Source organism: Mizuhopecten yessoensis, unplaced genomic scaffold (assembly GCF_002113885.1).
Source record: "Mizuhopecten yessoensis strain PY_sf001 unplaced genomic scaffold, ASM211388v2 scaffold715939, whole genome shotgun sequence".
In the NCBI taxonomy this organism is placed as follows: Eukaryota; Metazoa; Mollusca; class Bivalvia; order Pectinida; family Pectinidae; genus Mizuhopecten; species Mizuhopecten yessoensis.
This window is the reverse complement of record NW_018479867.1, coordinates 32,247-52,793: the sequence shown is the minus strand read 5'-3', so window position 1 is coordinate 52,793 and position 20,547 is coordinate 32,247. Positions and strand designations below refer to the sequence as shown.

At 39.4% G+C, this 20,547-nt stretch overlaps 1 protein-coding gene across 2 annotated transcripts; it reads left to right on the top strand.

Moving 5' to 3' along the window:
- Positions 1 to 374: 374 nt before the first annotated feature.
- Positions 375 to 17,868, top strand: LOC110441407 (cytochrome P450 4F6-like). Of its 2 annotated transcripts, XM_021484528.1 has the most exons (12): positions 375 to 440; positions 644 to 886; positions 7,457 to 7,601; positions 9,768 to 9,949; positions 10,096 to 10,220; positions 12,560 to 12,622; positions 12,731 to 12,854; positions 13,878 to 14,007; positions 14,396 to 14,525; positions 14,825 to 15,103; positions 15,357 to 15,422; positions 17,665 to 17,868. In XM_021484528.1, exons 2-12 carry the CDS (start codon positions 692 to 694, stop codon positions 17,765 to 17,767), a joined length of 1,542 nt encoding a protein of 513 aa, XP_021340203.1. In that variant the 5' UTR covers positions 375 to 440; positions 644 to 691; the 3' UTR covers positions 17,768 to 17,868. The 2 variants fall into 2 exon arrangements, with proteins under 2 accessions (XP_021340203.1, XP_021340202.1); XM_021484527.1 differs by lacking the exon at positions 375 to 440 and having other exon boundaries at positions 574 to 886.
- The last annotated feature ends 2,679 nt before the right edge of the window (positions 17,869 to 20,547 follow it).

The following is a 20,547-nucleotide window of genomic DNA, read 5'->3' as shown; positions in this document are numbered from 1 at the left end:
GGCTCAGAATCGAAACTTGGGGCACACCTGCCAGAACTGGACAGACATTAGATTCATTATTTAAAAGGCCTATTACATTCTATCAATTAGGTTATGTAACCGTGGTATATTATTTGCAGAAGGATTAGTGTATATATTTAAAAATATTCAATGTCCATGTGATATGGGTAAGTATAGGAAAAAAAGATATAACGATCGATTTCAAAACAAGCAGCTTTCACCCCTCACATGGCTTTTGAAAGTCGGTCGTTATATCTTATTTTTTCAATATACCGGTTTATTTGTTGCGTATTTAATAGACATACAGCATTGCTGCGTCTGCTAAAAATATCTCAGATATGGCCTATGTGAGTATCTGGGTAAGTCAGGACATGTGATAAGATCAATGTCATAATCTGGACCGAACATCACGGAATACATTCAGGCATAGCTGGAGTGGGGTTTGATCGTGACTGTACACTAGTGAATCTGNATACCGGTTTATTTGTTGCGTATTTAATAGACATACAGCATTGCTGCGTCTGCTAAAAATATCTCAGATATGGCCTATGTGAGTATCTGGGTAAGTCAGGACATGTGATAAGATCAATGTCATAATCTGGACCGAACATCACGGAATACATTCAGGCATAGCTGGAGTGGGGTTTGATCGTAACTGTACACTAGTGAATCTATCCAACGTTTTGACGGTATGTCTGGTACCGGGATGGCGTCCATTTCTACCTTCACCCCCGGGGGTGTTGCGGGGACGCTGGCTCTGGGTGCGGTCATCTATGCCCTATATCAGTTAATACGATTTCTGTGGTATATGCGTTACCTAAGTAACGTGTTTCGGGATGTACCTGGACCTGGAAATTCCCATTGGTTGTACGGGGACATGTTTCAGGTAAACAGCTTAAAGTAAAATGGGTTGAATTTTAAAGGGAATTAGCTGTGAATAGTCTTAAAGAAATTTGAGCTTGAAAGGGTTTCTGACTGTTTCCTATTTCAATATAGAAATATTTCAATTTCAATTTCAATTTCACGGCTTTGGAAATTTATCAATCTGATTTTCTATGGAGCATACAATTGCATGTATGTACAACTAGAACACTGACAGGTCAGTAAGGGCCCCGTCTTGTGGCAATATATCCGCCATAATCATCATTTATCTATGTGTACATAGTACGTCACATGATTTAAATGTAATTCATATGCTGTATTCGTGGAGAAGAGCTTGTAAGTTTGTAAGTTATTAGAACTTGTCTCTCACCCATTTGTCTGTTTCGACAATAAAATGTGTTTAAATCAATCATCAAGAAGCAATCTGCCCATATAGCTGAGCTTGACGTCTGATAATTGGACTTCAAAAAGAATTGCAAGGAAGCAAAATATACATTTAAACATGTACAAATGTACTATGATGTGCGTCTTGTTTCCTCCCACCTCCATATTTGCTAGGCTAACAGAAATGTAAATAGCGGTGCAATACTCATTTGTTAGCTTTGATATGTTTTATTTCACTTTAAATACATCCTCCATCAAGAGCCAGGGTCAAAGTCAGTGATACACTTTGCCTTGGACCTTTGGACCCAAATGACCTTGACCTTTAACCCAGTGACCCTGATCTTCGGTCAGTTGACTTATTCTTTGATTCCGACCAACTTTGCTTCATTATATCATAACAAAATGTTCATCAGTGAAAAATACAAAACTTGACCTTGACCTTGAACCTTTGGACCCTGTAACCTTGACCTTAGGTCATTTAACTCGGTGTTAAGTTTTGAACATCTTTGCTTCATAAAAATACAATATTTGACCTTGACATTGACCCAGTGACCTTGACCTTTGGTCAGTTGACCCCTTGTTTAATTCTGACCAACATTGCTTCTTAGTGTCATAACAAAATGTTCGTCCGTGAAATGATACTAAATTTGACCTTGACCATAGATCTAGTGACCTTGACCTTAAGTCAGTTGACTCTTTGTGGAATTCCGACCAACTTTGCTTCATAATGTCATAACAAAATGTTCTTAAGAAAAAAGATACAACATTTGACCTTGACCTTTGATTGTTTAATTCTGAGCAACATTGCTTCAAAGCATCATAACGAAATATTCACCAGTGGAAAGATACAAAATTTAACCTTGACCTTTGATCCAATGACTTTGACCTTTGTTCAGTTGCTTTTCTTATTTAATTCCGACCAATATTGCTTCATAGTGTCATACCAAAATGTTCATCAGTGAAAAAATCGAAAAATAGACCTTGACCTTTGAACCTAATGACCTTGACCTTTGACCTCGACTTTTTACCTCAGTGTGTCTCTTTGTTTAATTTCGACCAAATTTGCTTCACAATGTCATAAAATGTTCATTAGTAAAAAGATACAAAATTTGACCTTGACCTTTGACCTAGACCTCTGACCCGATGACCTTGACCGTCGGTCAGTTGACTCCTTGTTTAATTCTGATCAACTTTGCTTCATCATGTCATAACAAAATGCTCATCAGTGAAAAGATGCAAAATTTGACCTGGACCTTTGAACCTTATGACCTTGACCTTTGACCTTGACTTTTTACCTGAGTGTGTATTTTTGTGAACTGAACATCTTGACCAAGTTTCAGGTAAATCGGTCAATTAATACCAAAGTTATTAGCCAGGAACAAAATGTGTGGACGGTCAGACAGACAGACAGACAGAGTGATTACTATAGGGCACCCTTATCTCCGATACGGGGCCCTAATAAGATAGAAATGTGTGATGTTTACGTTCACACCTGAAACTATGACGTAGCTACGTAACACACCCGTGGGATTAGCTTTGCCGTAATGCATTAAAATAGATGTACTGCATACTAACAGTGAGCTTTACATTTACATTATCATCTCTTTTTTGAAAATCCCGTCTCGATGTCTGCAAGCTAACTATTGGTTCTTCAAGTCTTGACTTGTACGTCAGCATTTATAACGATACACAGGGTTATACTTCTATAGTCAATGATCATGGTGAATCACGGAAAATGCTTTTGTAAAATTCAGTTATTATCAGACCAGGAACATTGGCTGTATCGGACTGTTATCATCACACTCTTCTGACCCACCAGGTCACATCGGTGCATGCGTATTGAGTCGGTTACCTTTACACACAGTCTGCAGTACACCTTCCCAGTGTGGACAGGAGATGTCATCCTACATCAGCCGTCACGATCGCTCGAGTCGGAGACAGAATCCTTGTTATGAGTTCCAAGTAACTAACGGAAAGCGGTCTTTTGAAAAGGTAGCGAACACTTTGCCGAAAAGTTTACTATCCGCAGAAAGAGAGATTCAAACCCTCGTTAACTGCACAGAAAGTAACAAAACACCTGTTCACGTCTGTATTTTAGACCTTTAGTTGAAATGCTTGGTCTTGGTGTTACACGTTTATATCAAAGATGCTTGGAAGATGGTAATTCATATTTTCGTCAGGGAACTGCTACATCGACAACCCCGAAAGTTTAAGAGTCTGCAGACGACTGAAGACAGTATGATGACATAGGAGTAGAGGGAAACGAGGGAGAGTGACACACCGATATCGGTTATACATACAATATTAGAGTTTACAGAAGCTGGCGTTCACCGGTTATTTGTACAACACAATATAAAGAATAAGGTAGGAATATCATAATTGAAGAAATATATTAAAAATATACTCGGATGATATAAACAAGACTAAATTTCCGAACCATCAGTTCATAACATCTTTTGAAGAAGGCTTATACAGAAAGCGTCAAACTAGAAGAGTTTGACCAGGAAGAATGAGCACATCACAAACGTACCAAGTTCTGGACAACATCAGCGTGTTGGTGAACTCCCTAATGTCGACCTTTCACAAACTACCAGGCCCAGATGATGTTTCTCTCCGGCTGTCAAACGACCTGCAGGAAGTAACTACTCCTTTTCGATATCTTATCTTTATGGAATATTCTACCACACAAAAAACAGATTGGTCGGAAAAAGCTGATGTCACCCCAGCCATGAAGAAACGCGACGGTGACGTTTTCAGAATATATGTGCGTATGAGCAGTTTTTTCCAAGGTAGGTTTAGACAGAAAAACAGGGTTGTTTTCCACCAGAAACAACAACAACGGGAGTGCTCCTATGAGGTTTGGGTGAAAACGACGTCTTTTACTATCTACATCAGAACGAACAGATTTTGTGACGCCCAGAAAAAGAAAGATCTTACCATCCCAAAACATGGTCATGCCGTCATCTGTAGCAATAGGGGTGTTGTGTAGTCCAAAACCATACTATGCTCCATTGTATATAGGCGGGGTTGGGAGCAAAGGGAAAGCTTCTGGCTGTAGGACACAACCAACTCAGTCTGCAAGATCTGAATCTACGAACTGTAGGTTTATAGGACGACGCATTATACGATCATTGACTGAGTAATTTTGCGATCTGATAGCATCATGAATGATCTGAATGGCATCTCTAAATACCTGTGATATGTGGTGTCCCCAGCATTCAGGTCCTTAAATTAAAGTCGACTTCAACTTACCCCGTTACTTACCGTACCACACTGGCCCTGTTGATCACGTCTCCCTAGGGCTGTACCGCCTACGTCCTCCAACAAGCTGCCTGTCGACTGCACTGTTCGTTGACCACGTACATACTCCACTGTATTGCATTGCTTGACGACCTAGTCCTTCACCGCATTGCCAATAGATCGAGTCCTTCACCGCATTGCCAATAGATCGAGTCCTTCACCGCATTGCCAATAGATAGAGTCCTTCACAGCATTGCCAATATATCACGTCCTTCACCGCATTGCCAATAGATTTTCATTTCAAAATATTTTATTAAATCAATTGATTCAATGGGAATTGGGCAACAGGCTATGCCTATACAAGCTCTCTCCCTTGGGTTACATACATTTCAAACAATAACATAATTATAATTTAGACATTAACATATTAGCACTGGCTTGGAACATTAAATAGTACTTAATACTTAATACTTAGTAGTCTCTATCTATCTCTGAATTATGCAAAATAAAAAAAATAAAATAAAAAATAGAATTACTGATATAAAACAAATATATTTGTTTTTTTTAGTTATTTTTTCTTCACATAGTAACCAGTATATATAAATTATATTTTAAAATGGAAAGCCATGTGTGTATACTCATTTGTAAATAATCAAATTTTAATTTTTTTACAAAATATATTAATAGCAAAAACTGGAACCTTCATTCAATACAGTAAATGTTAAATGTTATTAGTTGATAATTTGTAACACCAACAAGTCATCCATCACCACTCCTACTCCAGATAACAATAATAACTGGGCAGCACTAAAATGCCCATACACACCACCACTGTGTGCTTACCCAGTCATTGACAATCCAGAGCATGAGCCGTGTTGAAGGAGTATTCATGTAGACATGTATACATACGCATTGGGACTATAATTAACAGTTATTTCAAAATCTGTTAGTAGACTCAATATATTTCTGAACACATACACAAATAGCAGAATTAGGATCATGACTAAGGTGGTTACTTCCCCTAGTTAGTATATTAATATTATTTACTAAATGTTCAATCAGGTTTAAGTCGAGATTTAAATGTAGGTTTAGTTGAATGTTAAGCTGCAAATGAGACAGAGAATCTAATAGGTTTTATCTTTGGATTATATACCTAGGGCAGTATAGAAAGAAGTGATCCACATCTTCGTCATGATTGCCATATAAACAGGATGGGCTATTAGTAAGGTGGTCTCTAAAAAGATCAGAATTTGATTGACTTGCCTGGTTTCTAAGTTGACATAAAATGACGTTAAAAGATCTAGTCCCTCCATATCTAAAATCATTTGTACATGTATCCTCAGCATTAGGAAGAATGGCATGATGGACGAGTTACTTTTTAAGTTCACTTACAGACCTCAAATTATAATAATTACAATCAGATCTATTCCAACGAGACATCATACTAGGGAAAACAAATGTTAAAATATATACTAGTTCTGCAAATGGGTGTTTGAAATACACGTTGATGTCGAATATCATGAGTCACTGAGTCACTAAGTCATTGTTTATAATATAAGGTTCAATGTTTTCAAACAGATAATTAGGGGTATGACGGTTTGTTATTTAAAAAAAATAGCATATGTTGCTGGTCATTTCTGCGTTTCTTAAGTGTATCCCATCCTAGTTCATTATAAATGACAGCATGACTAGTACCCCTACGTACTCCAGTAACTATTCTAGCAGCATCTAGCTGGATGGATTCAAAGACGATCGGATTCTGTCTGATTACAATTATTCCACAAAACACTTGCATACTCAAGGTTTGGACGAATATAAGATGAATATATTATTTCTAAAGATTTCCTGTCGAGTTTATACTTAAGTGATCTGAACAGATTCATTTTTTATATGTTTTTTCATAACGTTTGCCACAATGTTGTTAATGAATATAAGGTCAGGATGTAGTCCATCAGTATTATGTTTGTTTGAAATTAGTAGGGCTTCTGTTTTGTTGGGATTAAAAAAGTATACCCCATCTATTTGCCCACATAGATATTCTATTAAGATCATTATTTAAAATTTCAGCAGCAGCTATTTTATCATTATCTATTAGCACAAATAATGAAGTATCATCGGCAAAAAAATGACATTAGACTGAATTTCATTTTCTAAGTCATTAATATAAATAAGAAATAAATATGGACCGAGGACAGAGCCCTGTGGTACCCCAGCTGATAAATTCTTCCAGGAAGATTGAAATCCATGATTTACTACACGTTGCTGCCTATAAATTAAGTAATTAGAGAGCCAATTAAGCACATTATCTTTAATGCCATACTTTTTTAATCTATATACAAGTCCATCATGCCAAACCCTGTCAAATGCTTTACTAATATCGCAAAAAAAAGTCTTGTTTCTTTTCTTCTATCAAGTTGTTTAAGTATTATATCATATACTGTTAATAGCTGGTTCACTGTAGAGTCTTTAGGGAGAAAACCAGATTGATTTTTAGAAATTATATTGTTTGTTGACAGATAATTGAATAGATATTTAAAAACTATCTTTTTTTAAGCATTTTACTAAATAATGGTGTGATAGAAATAGGTCTGTAATTAGATGGATCACTCCTCACCCCCTTGCCCTTAAAAATAGCAGTGACATTAGCATTTTTCCAGATTTGAGGTAAATAGCCAGATTCCAGAGATTTATTAAAGATTGCCAAAAGATAACGCCCTTCACCGCATAGCCAAAAGATTAGGTCCTTCGACGCATTGCCAAAAATAGATCACGCCCTTCACTGCATTGCCAAAAAATCACGTTCTTCATCGCATCAACTGTCTGTTGACCATGTCCTCAAACGCACTGTCTGTCGACAATGTCCCCGGATCATGCGTACCTGGTTTTCTGAACTTCATCATCCTTTGAAATGCAAACTTGTTGTCACAAACTTGTTGTTTTAACCCTACAGTCCTCAACAGAAGGGGACAGGAGGCTAGAGTACTTACGCCAACTATGCAAACAGTTTCCACGCTTCTACCGCATTTGGATAGGCCCTAAACCTGTGATTATGTTAACGCATCCCGACACCATCAAGATTGTCCTCAAAACAGCAGGTATGTCCTCAAACAGCAGGTATGTCTTCAGATTAACAACAAGTATGTACTTAAACACAGGGATGTCCTCTAAACAACAGCAGGTACATTGTATGTCCTAATATCAAAAGCAGGTATGTCCTAAGATGAACAGCAGGTATGACCTCAAACAGCAGGTATGTCTTCAGATTAACAACAAGTATGTACTTAAACACAGGGATGTTCTCTAAACAACAGCAGGTACATTGTATGTCCTAATATCAAAAGCAGGTATGTCCTAAGATGAACAGTAGGTATGACAGACTCGTCACTTTGTTAAGTCAGGAAACAACCAGAAACAGCAAAGATGGCAGATTTCATGTCTTTATAAATAAAACAGTCGGAGTTTACTTGTTTTGGAGTTTTGAACACTGTTTCGTATGCGTGTATGCGTTTAAATACATATTTATTTTACACTAATACTAGAAAGTATTGATTGAATCGATGTGCCTGTCCCCTTGGTCCATGGGTAAAATAGAATAATCTAGGGACTTTAGCAGGGCATTTACTGTGATATAATACCCGTGGATTTGTCTTGTACTTGTAATGTCCTTGTTCAGGAAATATAGATCGTGGATGAATACCTGGTTACGGTGGTACATTTAATACATACGATCGACTGCTTAGACTTGACGTGAGCACTAGGGAAGGCATGTGGCACTCGAGATAAGAAATCGAGTGATCGACATAATGTGTTAAACGCTCGAGATAACTAATGAAGAACATAATAGTGTGCATGTCTTAAATGTACCACAGTACCTGTTATGTCCTTAATGTACCACAGTACCTAATGTTATGTTCCTATGTACCACAGTACCTGTTATGTCCTAAATGTACCACAGTACCTAATGTTATGTTCCTATGTACCACAGTACCTGTTATGTTCCTATGTACCACAGTACCTGTTATATCTTAAATGTACCACAGTACCTGTTACGTTCATATGTACCACAGTCACTGTTATGTTCCTATGTACCACAGTAACTGTTATGTTCCTATGTACCACAGTACCTGTTATGTTCCTATGTACCACAATAACTGTTATGTTCCTATGTACCACAGTACCTTTTATGTTCCTATGTACCACAGTACCTGTTATGTCCTAAATGTACCACAGTAACTGTTATGTTCCTTATACCACAGTACCTTTTATGTTCCTATGTACCACTGTACCTGTTATGTCCTAAATGTACCACATTACCTGTTATGTCCTAAATGTACCACAGTACCTGTTACGGTCATATGTACCACAGTCACTGTTATGTTCCTATGTACCACCGTACCTTTTATGTTCCTATGTACCACAGTACGTGTTATGTTCCTATGTACCACAATACCTGTTATGTCCTAAATGTACTACAGTACCTGTTATATCCTAAATGTACCGCAGTACCTGTTGTGTTCCTATGTATCACAGTACCTGTTATGTCCTAAATGTACCACAGTACCTGTTATATCCTAAATGTACCACAGTACCTGTTTTGTCCTAAATGTACCACAGTAACTGTTATGTTCCTAAATGTACCGCAGTACCTGTTATGTTCCTATATATCACAGTACCTGTTATGTCCTAAATGTACCGCAGTACCTGTTATGTTCCAACTAATAGGATGATACATGTATAAAAGACCATGGATACTTAGATGTTAAGTGTTGAATACCAGTCTTTTGAGAGGTGGTATATATTCATATTTTGTAAAAAGAATTTATAATATAGCTGAAGAAGCGATGACAATCGTAGGTATAAACCCAGTCGAAATGATCGTGAAAATGGATATAAACCCGAACATTTTCGGAAAAACCCCAAGGAAGTTCTTGTTTTAAAATCGCCCTTAGGGTATCTTGTTCAACCAATGTGGATACCTAAATATTATATATTTTTGGGTGAAAGAGAGTTTAACAACTTTGGGTATACCGAGGCACAATATGTTTCAATGTGAAGTTTCGTCTTTCCATTTTTTATATTCTATATCCACAACAGCGGAACCGGACAGGGTCGATCGCCGGCGATCAGCTGGCTCAATGTGTTAGAGCCTCCGTCTAGATTTTGGAGGTCCCGTATTCGAATCCCGGCCTGGCGGTACAGTCCAATCTTTGATATCATATTTTACAATTCAGGAGATTGAAAAATGGTTTTTGTTTCGTTAGAGCCTAAATCTGTGGGTTTCGGTGGTATATACCGCCATGGACGCCCCTGGCTCGGAGACGGTCTGCTGATAGCGGGCGGACAACGCTGGGCCCGCGCTCGTCGTCTCCTCACCCCAGCATTTCACTTTGATGTACTGCGTCCATACATGCACATCTACAACGAGGCTGCTGAGGAGCTTCTGGTAAATTCTTTAAACATGACAATTTCGTTTATTCGTTTTATATGTTAATGTTAGGGACTATAGATCTCTCGGGAAATGAATCATAAATATTTTTATATATTCGTCACAAACAAAAACTAAAACACTCCGTCAATTGGTTATTATAGACAAACATTGGCCCGTGTGAGAAGAGCGGTAAGAGTTTTGAGACGTTCAGCGTAGTGAGTGCCTGTACCCTGGACATCATACTGAGGTGTGCCTTCTCCTACCGTACCAACTGTCAGAACCTCAAGTAGGTACTCATGTATCTCACTCAAAAACATCGGGAAGGTACTCATGTGTCTCACTAAAAAACCTCGGGTAGTTGCTCGTGTGTCTCACTCAGAATCTCGGGTAGGTACTTCTGTGTCTCACTCAGAACCTCGGGTAGGTATTCATGTGTCTCACTCAGAACCTCGGGAAGGTACTCGTGTGTCTCATTCAGAACCTTGGGTAGCTATTTCTGTGTCTCACTCAGAACCTCGGGTAAGTACTCGTGTGTGTCACTCAGAACCTTGGATGGGTACTTGTGTGTCTCACTCAAAACCTCGGGTAGGTATTTGTGTGTCTCATTCAGAACCTCGGGTAGGTACTCGTTTGTCTCACTCAGAACCTCAGGTAGGTACTTGTGTGTCTAACTCAGAACCTCGGGTAGATACTTCTGTGTCTTATTCAAAACCTCATGTAGGTCTTCACGTGTCTCACTCAGAACCTTGGGTAGGTACTCGTGTGTCTCACTCAGAACCTCCTGTGAGTACTTGTGTATCTCACTCAGAACCTCTTGTAGGTATTCGTGTGTCTCATTCAGAACCTCGGTTGGGTACTTCTGTGTCTCAATCAAAACTTCGGGTAGGTACTTCTGTGTCTCATTCAGAACCTCGGGTAGGTACTTCTGTGTCTCACTCAAAACCTTGGGTAGGTGCTTGTGTGTCTCTTTCAGAACCTTGGGTAGGTACTTCTGTGTCTCATTCAAAACCTCGGGTAGGTGATTGTGTGTCTCATTCAGAACCTTGGGTAGGTATTCGTGTGTCTCACTCAGAACCTAGAGTAGGTACTTGTGTGTCTCACTCAGAACCTCGGATAGGTACTTCTGTGTCTCATTCAGAACATTGGGTAGGTACTTGTGTGTCTCACTCAGAACCTCGGTTGGGTACTTCTATGTCTCATTCAGAACCTCGGTTGGGTACTTCTGTGTCTCATTCAAAACCTCGGGTAGGTACTTGTGTGTCTCACTCAGAACCTCGGGTAGGTACTTCTGTGTCTCATTCAGAACCTCGGGTAGGTGCTTGTGTGTCTCATTCAGACCCTTGGGTAGGTACTTCTGTGTCTTATTCAGAACCTCGGGTAGGTGATTGTGTGTCTCATTCAGAACCTTGGGTAGGTACTTCTGTGTCTCATTCAAAACCTCGGGTAGGTGATTGTGTGTCTCATTCAGAACCTTGGGTAGGTACTTGTGTGTCTCGTTCAGAACCTCGGATAGGTACTTGTGTGTCTCACTCAGAACCTTGGGTAGGTACTCGTGTGTCTCACTCAGAACCTTGGGTAGGTACTTGTGTGTCTCACTCAGAACTTCGGGTAGGTGATTGTGTGTCTCACTCAGAACCTCGGGTAGGTGATTGTGTGTCTCACTCAATACCTCGGGTAGGTGATTGTGTGTCTCATTCAGAACCTTGGGTAGGTACTTGTGTGTCTCACTCAGAACCTCGGATAGGTACTTGTGTGTCTCACTCAGAACCTTGGGTAGGTAATCGTGTGTCTCACTCAGAACCTCGGGTAGGTGATTGTGTGTCTCATTCAGAACCTTGGGTAGGTACTCGTGTGTCTCATTCAGAACCTCGGATAGGTACTTGTGTGTCTCACTCAGAACCTTGGGTAGGTACTTGTGTGTCTCATTCAGAACCTTGGGTAGGTACTTGTGTGTCTCATTCAGAACCTCGGGTAGGTACTCGTGTGTCTCACTCAGAACCTCGGGTAGGTGATTGTGTGTCTCATTCAGAACCTCGGGTGGGTACTTGTGTGTCTCACTCAGAACCTCGGATAGGTACTTCTTTGTCTCATTCAGAACCTCGGGTAGGTACTTGTGCTTCTCACTCAGAACCTCGGGTAGGTACTATAAAATATTGCATGATCCATCATTACTCACATATCCCACTATTCTCATCTCATATACCGATAATTTTCACACATATCTCTCATATCACGTCTCCAACAACTCTCGTTTCCCTCAACTCTCATATCACATAACTCTCGTTTACCACATCTCTCGTCTTACATAACTCTCATATCACTTAATTCTGGCCTTACGTAACTCTCCTAATCACTTAATTCTCATCTTCCACAACTCTCGTCTCACATTACCATCGTCTCACATAACGTCTCACACAACTCTCGTCTCACATTACTCTCGTCTCACATTACTCTCGTCTCGCATTACTCTCGTCTACCACAACCCTCATATCACCTAACTCTTATAAAATGACAACATATATTCGTCTCACATAATTTTCATATCACATTTTTTTCCCTTCTCACAAAACGTTCATATCTAACGTTTCATGGCCTGAAGTATAATATTCTACCTTTTCTTTTTAGCGAAGCCCACCCATACGTTACTGCCGTCAATGAGATAGCAGAGGAGTGGGCCAATAGAAACAGGTAGGCTTCCGCTTCACTTTGGTCAGATTTGTTTCGTCATTGTAATGTAGACCACTGACTAGTCCTACGACTACAGACAACATATGATTTATATATTTTGTCTTGCAGGAAACCCTGGTTGTATCCCGACATCATTTTCTATTTGACTAAAAAAGGGCGATTGTTTACACGACAATGTAAATATGTACACGGCGTGGCGGAGGAGGTGATAGACAAGAGAAAGCGTACGCTCGTAGGTATTACCGTGCTTAATAAAACACACACTCTAATTATTTAAGCATTAAACTGCCTTCTTTGGAAAGTTATTGTCCTATAATAATTCTCACATGATTGCAGTCTAATTGAATAACGCGCGTTAGTTATATTTCCGTTTTTAATTTAAGTTTTTCTTATATTTCTTATATTTACAAAGTCAAACTTCGCGCTGTCTGTCAATGAGACATGTTCTTGTGACGTCACGAGTACACGCGACCGTTCCCGGCAAAAATATATAGTTCGTGGAAATAAACACAAAATCATCGATTTAATTTCAATTATTTATTCACCCTTCATACAACATAACTACATACTAATACACTTAATATAGTGACGGCGGTCAAAACGACGTCATGAACATGTTCTTTATATCACTACACCAATGGGAATTATGTGAGAAATATGATCTGATATCTTTCTATTTTGTTTGGTAAGGTTATATAGTGGCAATGCAGAGCAAATGGAAATAACAAATTCTCCGTCCCTGTGGTTTTACCCAGAATACAGAGGAATCCTCCCATACCTTTAGATAGACTACTAAAACCATGTTACTATGTAACACGCAAGGGGAGACTACTAAATCTATTTTACGCCCAAGGGGAGACTACTAAATCTATTTCACGCCCAAGGGGAGACTACTAAATCTATTTCACGCCCAAGGCGAGACTACATATATCTCACACAAGAGGGCAAACTATAAGTATTTCACATAAAAGGGGAAATTACAAATATCTCACAAATAATTGGAGATTACAAACATCTCATAAACAACCGTAAAAAAATAATTTTTTTTTACTTGTCGTAAATAGTTTTACCCAAGATACTGCATTATTTCCCCTTATAAAATATGTTATAGACTGATGTGGACAATTGGGAACCGTTGGCACTTTCCGTAAACCTGAAATCGTTTGCAGAATGTGCCGACGGTTCCCGATTGGGTCTTTGGGTTGATTGATAATCTTCATTTATACGTGTATAATATGCACCATATATTACCCAGGATGCTGGAGGCGTACCTGAGAAGAAGTACAAAGATTTCCTTGACATTCTACTGATGGCTCGGGATGAGAACGGAAAGGGACTCACCAGGGAGGAGATCCGAAATGAGGTCGACACATTCCTGTTTGAAGGTGAACCTTGACATAAAAAAACCTGTAATACTATTCCATCATCTTGTAGTTTGTCAATGCTTGTCAATCTTTTGGTGTCATTCGAGGACATTTCATTGTGAAATCATGCTATAACTTTTCAGATGAACGTCGTTTTATCAAATACCACTACAGTCTAAATCAATGAACATGATAGAATGACATGATCATGTTTTAATATGATTCCATAAGAAACGTTAAGACGTCATCACTCATGAAACCGCACCAAGGTTTGGGAAACCTTATTTTCACCCTACTGGTTGACCAAAGTAATTTTGTTTTAAACAAATACCAGTCACAACACATGGACTGTTTTATGTTATCACTTTCAAAATGATTGAATAGGAGGTGTGTTAATGTATCTGTACAGGTCACGACACGACAGCCAGCGCCATCTCGTGGATATTGTACTCGTTAGCCACACACCCAGAGCACCAGATTAGGGTACAGGAGGAGATCGACCATGTCCTGGAAGGTCGGCAGTCTGACCGGCTCCAGTGGTCAGTAGAGACAGGAATTTCCCGCTAAATCCAACAATGACTTAACAACCAGTCTAAGAGCATACCATGACGTCATTTTTTTCCTACTCGTAAATGTATCAAGAAAACTACTACAACAGAATATCTATTTTGTTAATAAATCACGTAATAAAATTAGATCCTTATGGATTTGTAGTCCCCTCTTGTTTATAAGATGTTTGTAGTCGCCAATTATTTGTGAGATATTTGTAATGTTCACATAAACACTGACTGTATAAAAGACTACTGTATGTAGTGGAATTGAATCTTGTGTTCTCTAGGGATGACATGCCAAAGTTGGAGTACTTAACCATGTGCATCAAAGAGGGAATGAGGCTACATAGCCCCGTCCCCTTCATACAACGGGAAAGTACGCGAGAGTTCACTATTGACGGGAAGACCCTGCCCCCGGGTACCAACCTTACGTGTGCTATCTACTCCGTCCATCACAATCCGACGGTGTGGCACAACTCCCTGGACTTCATCCCGCAAAGATTTTCCAAGGAAAACACCACTAAGATGGATTCGTTTGCGTTTATCCCCTTTGCTGCAGGCCCAAGGTAATGACATATCTGAACAACTGTATACAGTCGTTTACAACATGTCTGGCAGTTCCCAAGGTTTATTATTGTATTAAAAAGGGCGTCGTTGTCTGTGATAAGTAATGTCCCGAATGTTTATTGATGTTCAGAAAAGTATTTCCCGTGGCGGTTATGTTATGTTATGTTATTATGTTATGTTATGTTTACTACTGTTTAGTTTGTTATATTATATTATGTTATGTTTACTACTGTTTATGGTGTTATATTACAGAAACTGTATAGGACAGCAGTTTGCGATGAATGAGGAGAAAGTTACCATCGCCAGAATTTTACACAAGTGAGTGTCTCCAAAATCAAACCTTGTAGCATTATTGAAACTCTGTGTATACAGGATACTCAAGGTGAGTGACTCTCCAAAATCAGACCTTGTAACAGTATAACAGACTAGGTGTATATAGGATACTCAAGGTGAGTGACTCTCCAAAATCAGACTTTATGACAGTATAATAGACTAGGTGTATATAGGATACTCAAGGTGAGTGACTCTCCAAAAACAGACCTTGTAACAGTATAATAGACTAGGTGTATATAGGATACTCAAGGTGAGTGACTCTCAAAAAAACAGACCTTGTAACAGTATAATAGACTAGGTGTATAAAGGATACTCAAGGGGAGTGACTCTCCAAAATCAGACTTTATGACAGTATAATAGACTAGGTGTATAAAGGATACTCAAGTTGAGTGACCCTCCAAAATCAGCCCTTGTAACAGTATAATAGACTAGGAGTATAAAGGATACTCAAGGTGAGTGACTCTTTAAGACTAAGTGTATCTAGGATACTCAAGGTGAGTGACCCTCCAAAATAAGACCTTGTAACAGTATAATATACTAGGTGTATAAAGGATACTCAAGTTGAGTGACTCTCCAAAATCAGACTTTATGACAGTATAATAGACTAGGTGTATATAGGATACTCAAGGGGAGTGACCCTCCAAAATCAGACCTTGTAACAGTATAATAGACTAAATGTATATAGGATACTCTAGGTGGGTGACTCTCTAACATCAGACCTTGTAACAGTATAATAGACTAGGTGTATATATATACAGTGTAGGATACTCAAGGTGGGTGACTCTTTAAGACTAGGTGTATATAGGATACTCAAGGTGGGTGACTCTCTAAAATCAGACCTTGTAACAGTGTAATAGACTAGGTGTGTCTAGGATACTCAAGGTGAGTAACTCTTTAAGACTAGGTGTATCTAGGAAACTCAAGGTGAGTGAATCTTTAAGACTAGGTGTATCTAGGATACTCAAGGTGAGTGACTCTCCAAAATCAGACCTTGCAACAGTATAATAGACTAGGTGTGTATAGGTTACTCAAGGTGGGTGACTCTCCAAAATCAGACCTTGCAACAGTATAATAGACTAGGTGTATATAGGATACTCAAGGTGGGTGACTCTTTAAGACTAAGTGTATCTAGGATACTCAAGGTGGGTGACTCTTTAAGACTAGGTGTATCTAGGATACTCAAGTTGAGTGACTCTCCAAAATCAGACCTTGCAACAGTATAATAGACTAAGTGTATCTAGGATACCCAAGGTGAGTGACCCTTTTAAGACTATGTGTATCTAGGCAACTTAAGGTGAGTGACTCTTTAAGACTATGTGTATATAGAATGCTCAAGGTGAATGACTCTCCAAAACATTTTTAGCATTATTATTATACACTAGGCGAGACCGTTGGCGCTGATCAATTTGATCGTGTGATAGCTACAGCTCGCGCAGGGAGGGCGGCATATTATATAGTCCGTTGTTGATCCTAAGTTTTAATAGCGGTTAATTTTCATGTAATAGTTGTGCTCGGTTTAGAGGATACTACCCCAGTCGCCAAACCTGTGTTGGCTGATACTGATTGGTTGTCATTCACTTACCAAATCAGTGAATTGAAGTATGAATCGGTTCCAAATATAGGCCTTGCTCCGTTTTATACTAAAATTACAATAACGTCGTAAACACGACACAAGTTAGAGAGTTGAGTACGACATTCGACACAAGTTAGAGAGTTGAGTACGACATTCGACACAAGTTAGAGAGTTGAGTACGACATTCGACACAAGTTAGAGAGTTGAGTAGGACATTCGACACAAGTTAGAAAGTTGAGTAGAACATTCGACACAAGTTAGAGAGTTGAGTACGACATTCGACACAAGTTAGAGAGCTGAGTACGACATTCGACATTCAGATTGTGAATGTTGAGCAGCTCGGCTCGGCAAACCACATTCGACATTCAAACATCAGCAAACAAAAGAGGGAGTCGGGAGTAAGACATATGAGGGCTATGGTTCAGGAATTTGAATGACATACAACATACGACATTTCGATTTTGAATGTTGAGCGGCTCGACATTCAATATCTGAATATCGTATGTCGTATGTTCAGCTAATGTCTCGCTACTTCCTCATTTTTCGGTTACGACCATGATATTAGGCTTGCAGTGAGCTATATGCCTAATCTATATACCGGTATCAGTGCTGATACATTCTTATAACGATATGTATCTATTTTTTGTCAACCAGGTACACTATCGAAGTTGATCCCACTGTTGAAGTGAGGAAACATCCCGCCGCGGTCATGAGGAGCAAAAACGGAATCTATCTACACGTCAAAAGTCGCCACTGATTGTTTAATAAAGACGTGCATTGAGGACTATATTTGTGTAAATATGTTCTTTGGATACAAAAGTGTCGTTTTTTTATAAGGTAATAAAATATGATGAAACCCAGAACGTGGACCTTGTTTGCAACTTGTATAGTTTATATAGTATGCATAGTCTGGAGGTTTAGTGACGCACCAACAAACTATGTACCTGACAGAACAGGTTAAGGGACACATCAACAAACTATGTACCTGACAGAACAGGTTAAGGGACGCACCAACAAACTATGTACCTGACAGATCAGGTTAAGGGACGCACCAACAAACTATATACCTGACAAAACAGGTTAAGTGACGCACCAACAAACCATATACCTGACAGATCATGTTATGGGACACATCAACAAACTATATACCTGACAGAACATGTTATGGGACACATCAACAAACTATGTACCTGACAGAACAGGTTAAGGGATGCACCAACAAACTATATACCTGACAAAACAGGTTAAGGGACGCACCAACAAACTATATACCTGACAGAACATGTTATGGGACACACCAACAAAATATATACCTGACAGAACAGGTAAAGGGACGCACCAACAAACTATGTACCTGACAGAACAGGTTAAGGGACGCACCAACAAACTATATACCTGACAGAACAGGTTAAGGGACACACCAATAAACTATGTACCTGACAGAACATGTTATGGGACACACCAACAAAAAATATATCTGACAGAACAGGTTAAGGGACGCACCAAAAAACTATGTACCTGACAGAACAGGTTAAGGGACGCACAAATAAACGATGTACCTGACAGAACATGTTATGGGACACACCAACAAAATACATACCTGACAGAACAGGTTAAGGGACACACCAATAAACTATATACCTGACAGATCACTTTATGGGACACACCAACAAAATATATACCTGACAGAACAGGTTAAGGGACGCACCAACAAACTATGTACCTGACAGAACAGTTTAAGGGACGCACCAACAAACTATGTAACTGACAGAACAGGTTAATGAACGCACAAACAAACTATATACCTAACAGAACAGGTTAAGGGACACACCAATAAACTATGTACCTGACAGAACAGGTTAATGGACGCACAAACAAACTATGTACCTGACAGAACAGGTTAAGGCACGCACCAACAAACTATGTACCTGACAGAACAGTTTAAGGGACGCACCAACAAACTATTATATACCTGACAGAACAGGTTAAGAGACGCACAAACAAACTATATACCTAACAGAACAGGTTAAGGGACGCACCAACAAAACATATACCTGACAGAACATGTTATGGGACACACCAACAAACTATGTACCTGAGAGAACAAGTTATGGGACGCACAAATAAACTATGTACCTGACAGAACAGGTTGAGGGACACAGCAACAAACTATCTACCTGACAGAACAGGTTAAGGGACACACCAACAAACTATGTACCTGACAGAACATGTTATGGGACACACCAACAAACCATGTACCTGACAGAACAGGTAAAGGAACACACCAACAAAATAAGAACCTGACGGAAAAGGTTAAGGGACACATTTACAAACAGAACAGTTGAATGAGATAGTTTTTTATTCTGTGAAATGAGTAGTTTTTGAATAGTCATGTCTATTTTCCCTTTTGGATCACATCCCTCCACGAATAGGGTGAAAGTACATCCTTGTTCATCCTACATTTAACCCTTTAGGCCAAGGATCCTTTAGTTTACACCAATTAAATTATTAACCCAAACTGAATTGGTAGGATTTTAAACGTTAATTTCTTTTAACTTGTCGGCCAGAATAGAAACAGGGAACTTACTGTTTTTGCTGATGTTTTAACTGAATTTTGTACGGTTGTGATTCGAATATAATATTATTCGGCATTTGCGGGGTTTAGATCAACAAGTGCCATCTCAAAATATGTGATACAATGTATTAGTCCGGTTAACTTTCCACTGATTTGTTCTATATTTGGTGTGGAGCATTTTTGGGTGAAGGTGAACCAATTTGGTATAAACGGTTGGTGTGGCCCCCCTGAGGGTTGAGGGGCGGAGCCTAATAGGGGAAATATAGCAAATTCTTAAAAATCCTTCTTCTTCTGTAGGAATGAAAGGATGTGTCCCATATTTGGTCTGAAGCATCTATGGGTCTGGCCCCTCAGAGACCTGAAGGGCGGGTCCAAATAGGAAAAACATAGCAAATTTTCATCAAAATTCTTCTTCTTCTGTAGGAGTGAAAGGATTTGGTCCATATTTGGTGTGGAGCGTTTTTGGGTACAGGGGAACCAATTTTGTATAAACGGTTGGTGTGGCCCCCCTGAGGGCTGAGGGGCGGGGCCTAATAGGGGAAATATAGCAAATTCTTAAAAATCCTTCTTCTTCTGTAGGAATGAAAGGATTTGTCCCATAGTTGGTCTGAAGCATCCTTGGGTGAAGGGGAACCAATTTTGTATAAACTGTGGGTCTGGTCCCTCAGGGACCTGAAGGGCGGGTCCAATAGGGGAAACATAGCAAATTTTCATCAAAATTCTTCTTCTTCTGTAGGAGTGAAAGGATTTGGTCCATATTTGGTGTGGAGCATTTTTGGGTGAAGGGGAACCAATTTTGTATAAACGGTGGGTGTGGCCCCCCTGAGGGCTGAGGGGCGGGGCCTAAAAGGGGAAATATAGCAAATTCTTAAAAATCCTTCTTCTTCTGTAGGAATGAAAGGATTTGTTCCATATTTGGTCTGAAGCATCCTTGGGTGAAGGGGAACCAATTTTGTATAAAC